The sequence below is a fragment of the Atta cephalotes genome, assembly GCF_000143395.1.
Source record: "Atta cephalotes unplaced genomic scaffold scaffold00030, whole genome shotgun sequence".
NCBI classification, from domain to species: Eukaryota; Metazoa; Arthropoda; class Insecta; order Hymenoptera; family Formicidae; genus Atta; species Atta cephalotes.
In genome coordinates, this window is record NW_012130094.1 from 1,337,248 (window position 1) to 1,342,247 (window position 5,000).

At 29.0% G+C, this 5,000-nt stretch overlaps 1 protein-coding gene across 1 annotated transcript in view; it reads left to right on the forward strand.

Annotated features, from left to right (window-relative positions):
* The window catches only part of LOC105620849 (uncharacterized protein CG43427), a 14,885-nt gene extending 12,857 nt beyond the window's left edge, over positions 1 to 2,028 (forward strand). The window contains exons 14-18 of the mRNA XM_012202325.1: positions 169 to 292; positions 687 to 803; positions 1,117 to 1,316; positions 1,609 to 1,781; positions 1,850 to 2,028. Of these exons, the coding sequence (XP_012057715.1) occupies positions 169 to 292; positions 687 to 803; positions 1,117 to 1,316; positions 1,609 to 1,781; positions 1,850 to 2,028 (793 nt within the window). The remainder of the gene's footprint in view (positions 1 to 168; positions 293 to 686; positions 804 to 1,116; positions 1,317 to 1,608; positions 1,782 to 1,849) is intronic.
* Positions 2,029 to 5,000: the final 2,972 nt, after the last annotated feature.

The following is a 5,000-nucleotide window of genomic DNA, read 5'->3' on the forward strand; positions in this document are numbered from 1 at the left end:
GAGAGAGAGAGAGATACCTGTGTTATTGCATTAAATTTCTTTTTACTATATAACAAACGTTAGCTAAATTACGTCTAGATTAAAGTAAAACCTTTATACGATAATAATAAAATGGATATCATAACAAGATATTTGTATTAAATTTTTTTTATTTAATTGGGAATATAGGAATAGCCGTATACCATCCGCGGATTCGATTCCTCAACAAGTAGACGCATCGATTCGCGATAGCGCATCGACAACGGCAATTGGAAATCACACTGGCCAGCAAATGTCCAGACAGACCTTACAGGTAGAGACCTTATAATCAGAGGCTGATCACGAGAATATCCGGCATTTTTTTTCAAAATTATGCGAGAGAAAGATGTGTGCTATCTCACTCTTACTTACTCTGAGTGATGCTGTGGAACTGAAAATTTAGCAGCTCTATAAGCTTCATAGTGAACATAAATATGATGAATATATAGTTTTGTGTAATCCAACTTTTTTTCGATTTTGCATAATAAGTTTTTTTCTGAATAAAAATGGTTGAATGCGCCAACACTTTTTTGCAATATTCCATGATCAAAAGACTAGATAATGAAATACATTTCAAACAACTGCGATGAATTGAAGAAAAATATCGAATCAATTACGAACATAGCTATATCATGGCCAGACTCTGATTATAGGCTCTTTATTTACAGGCATTAAGTGCAGTACCGCGTCCACGAATTGTTCAAGGTGATCAGTGGGTCCAACGAAGGAAAAGTGACGTGCCTAGAGGAGCTAATGATGTGAACTATCAACATTGGCTTATTCAAGTGCGTATTAATATTATTTATATTAATTGGCACATTATGTATAAATTTATTTTCTTTATATAATTTTAAAGATACATTAACTCTATTACAAAATTTGTTCAATAAATCATTTATTGTTAAAATAAGATTTTTTTATTTTTTTAAATTTTTTAATTTTTCAGTTATATACACAAACATAAAAAAAGAAATTTAATAGAATACATGATAAACATTTCCAATGTTTATCATGTATTCTATTAAATTTCTAAAATCTAATATACTTATCTAATAAGGTATCATGAGATAAGTTCTATGTCAATTAATTTCTCAACAGGAGGCGGAACAAAGGAGGATTAATGAGAGAAATCAACGATCACCGGCGCGAAAATCTCAACCACATGTAACTGGCACTTCCGTACCATATAACGCTCCAATTCGGACAGATAGCAAACCGCTACCCGATTCTATCATACAAACTCTAACGCAAAGGGTACAGAGTAAAACGCAGGAGAAACCTCTTTTAACAAGGCGAAGGTAAATTGAACTAGTATTCGGCGATTTACGAAAAAATTGATTTTATGAACTACTGATATTTTTTTAATAATAATATACAACGAAGCACAAAATTTTTTAATAATCATAATTATTTAATAATTATTTATTAATATATATAATTATATATAATATATAATTATATATAATAATTTTTTAATAAAAAAATAAAATATATTTTATTTTTTACTTCTATATTTGATATTTGAATTTTCATTTTAGACTTTTTTTCAAAGGCTTGCTTTTTATGAATTATAAAAGAACATTTTTTCAGGCCAGAGCAAATTCACAATCAAGACCACTTAACTGTGCAACATCAATCATCACAATATACGCTACAATCTCAAAAAACACAACATACGCCAATCGCCAATAATAGCGGAAATCAAGAAAAAATGCTTAGCGTGAGTGGAAAGAAGAAATGTTCACACTGCGGGGAGGAATTAGGTAATGTAATAAGTTAGTTAAAATAAGTTAGTTCTTTCATAGTTATAAATATCTTTATGATTCTTTAGGTCGAGGCGCTGCGATGATAATCGAAAGTCTACGATTGTTTTATCATATGGAATGTTTCAAGTGTTGCGTATGCCATGTGCGTCTCGGCGATGGATTAATGGGAACGGACGTGCGCGTTCGAAATCATAAACTCCACTGTCATAACTGCTACTCCAGTGACGATGGTACAAACATTTAATTCGTCAAATAATTATGATCATACACAATAAGTATGATCATACATGTTGTAATTTCAAGATTATTCGTTAAAATACACATTACTGTCGATATAATTAAAGAAAGAAAGTTTTAAAAATTTCATTTTAAAAATGTACAATATTTATTCATTTCTTAAAAATTTTATATCGTAAAAACATAAAGACAATTAATGCATTTATAAAATATAAATATGCAAAAATCAGTAAAATAATTTTCACACACACACACACACACACACACACACACACACACATCTCAGAATTTACTACATTGCTGTTAAATTTTCAGGTGTCAAGTTCAGTTGTGTGTAGAAGCCTGGTTAACGGAATTATGCTGATTAACTTAATTGTAACGCTTTCCGGCTATATCTTATCTTCATAATCAACCATTTAGTTACCCTTATTTAAAAGTGTCATGTCAGACACACGGCATAAAGTAAATTGCATAAACATAATTTTTTGGTCAATACGACCAAATTTTTTGGTCATACAAAGAGGAATGAAGTTGTCCCTCGCGCGATATATTATTTTTCGTATTTTTTATTCAAAGTAATGAGTTTACACATGTATGCAATACTGTTTCTACCAACTAACATGAATCGTACATGAAGGATGTATATAAGATGTATTTATGTAATTAGTCTAGACATAAGATAACTGTTGAGATGGTTTTAATTTGGATAACTGGCGTCACTTTACTGATGCTGTATATTTTTGTAATATAGTTCTCGTACTATTTATACCAGCTATATCTAATTTACAACGGTTATAACAGAATACACGCGAATGCTTTTTCAAGCGAAGTCTTCGATCTTTTTTTTGGGGGAAGCGAATAGCGTGAGGTTTCAATATAATAATCAAATAATTAAATTTCGGCGGAGCGGTCAAGATAATTACATAGCGAATCTAACAATAATATGCTAACGTATTTCAAGCTTTAAAATGAGGCCTCCTCCCTGGCATACAGATGCGTGCTATTGTATTATTTTTTTAATTAAAATTTCTAGTTTTTTTAATTTCAAAAATTTATTTTGTCAAATAATACCAACGAGTAACGAAAAGCATATATTCTTTATATTAACTAATAACTAAATTACATATTTTCAAACCAAACTCTTTTTAAAAAGCATTCTCTTTCTCTGGAGAAATATTAGTTTTAAAACTGTCAAAAATGTAGATTCGCCATTACTGAATTAAAATAAAACTTATCGATATTTCCGTACTCGATGGTATGTCTGCAATTGACTCGATTGTACGTTTTAACATAAACAAGATGATGGTCTTTCAATCGCTTCCCATAAATGTATCGAAGACATGTTACATTGTGAAATATTGTAACATATGCGTCTCGTGTTATTAATGTAATTTTATATTATTAAAAAGAATAAATGTAAAACACATAAGATTGATTAATTCTTTAAAACATTTATTTCCTGTTTTGTGAAATTTTTTTACACTTCCAATTGAATCCTGAACACTGAAATTGCAGCATTGGCATGTAATAGCTATACCATGTTCAATAAAATATTAGATGTAAAATAACAGAAAATGATAACAATTTTCTTACCTGTACTATGTCAAAATCCTTAATACTTAATGTCAATTATGTATTAGATTTTTATGCACAAAATGGCTGAGTTTTTATTAAAATTTCAATAATTTAAAATAAATTTTATTAATATAAGCACATATGCAATGAAATTTTCTCAACATTCCTTCATATACCTCATCGTTGCTCTCTGTGTCAAGGACTAAATTTCAAGGATGCGTTTCAAAGTACGTATAAAACTTATGATGTATCATTGTATTCTTTTTTATCAGTGAACAATAATGACAAATGATGCATCATGTGCAATTCAGAACCTAAGTCTGATTCATGTTCGTACCCAGCAAACGAGAATGATTAAAAGGATTAAAATGAATTTAAATGGATTCAGATTTTCAGAAATATAATATTGATTCATGAATGTTTAAATGAATACTTTTTAATCCTGAATGCATTTTTATTCATTTATAGGAATTGCATGGAGCATATCTCTATGCTTTTCAATCTAAAAATAATATTAGCTTTTTCTGTGTACAACATACACATTGTGAATACCATTCAATTAAAAATTTTAAATAGGAAATGTAGTTTTTCGAGTGTTAAACAAGGATTAAATGATACTCTCTGCGCTAATCGCTGTGTAAACGAATGCATCCTTCATATTATCCCTTCAGATAAATTTTTACGAGCTGCTCAAATCGGCTATTTCAGCGACAAAAAGATCACGTGGTCAAAATTGACGAATATCAAGCATCTGAGCAGCTCGTGAAAATTTACCTTTTCATGCTCTGACTGAAATCTGAATTGAACACAAATAAGGTGTATAAATGAGTTGTGTTATCTGTGCGAATTTAAATTTTTTGCATTATCAATGAAATTCCATTTATTTTTGTATCGCAGTTGTGTAGAGATGGTGTAAAGATATCAATGTAGAGTATCAATGAAATAAGGTTATAAAGAATAACGAACTATTAAAAGGTGTCGCTTTTCAGATTAGAAAATTATTATTATTTTCATCTTTCGAAAAAATGATCTTATTTAGAAGCTATAATTAGTTATTTTCCAAAGAATTTATCTTTTTGAAACAACATGCATAGCATCTCATTTGAGTTTGTCATTTCATTATTACTGAGAATTTTGAGAAGTACGTTTTGATTTCACCTGTTTGCATTCGATCGGTATGATCTTTTAACAAGTTATAAATTTGTTTTTTTCTTTCTCACATTAGTACTTTCTTTTGTCAAATTTCAAATATATACCTATTTCGTTTTAAGTAAAATATATACACAGTTCAGCTACAAAAAAAAAACGAATTGAAAGTTTCAATTGAAAGTTAATAAAGTGACAAATAAAGTAAGAAATTAATAAATTAATATGAAATAAGAAATTAATAAAAAAAAAATAAAA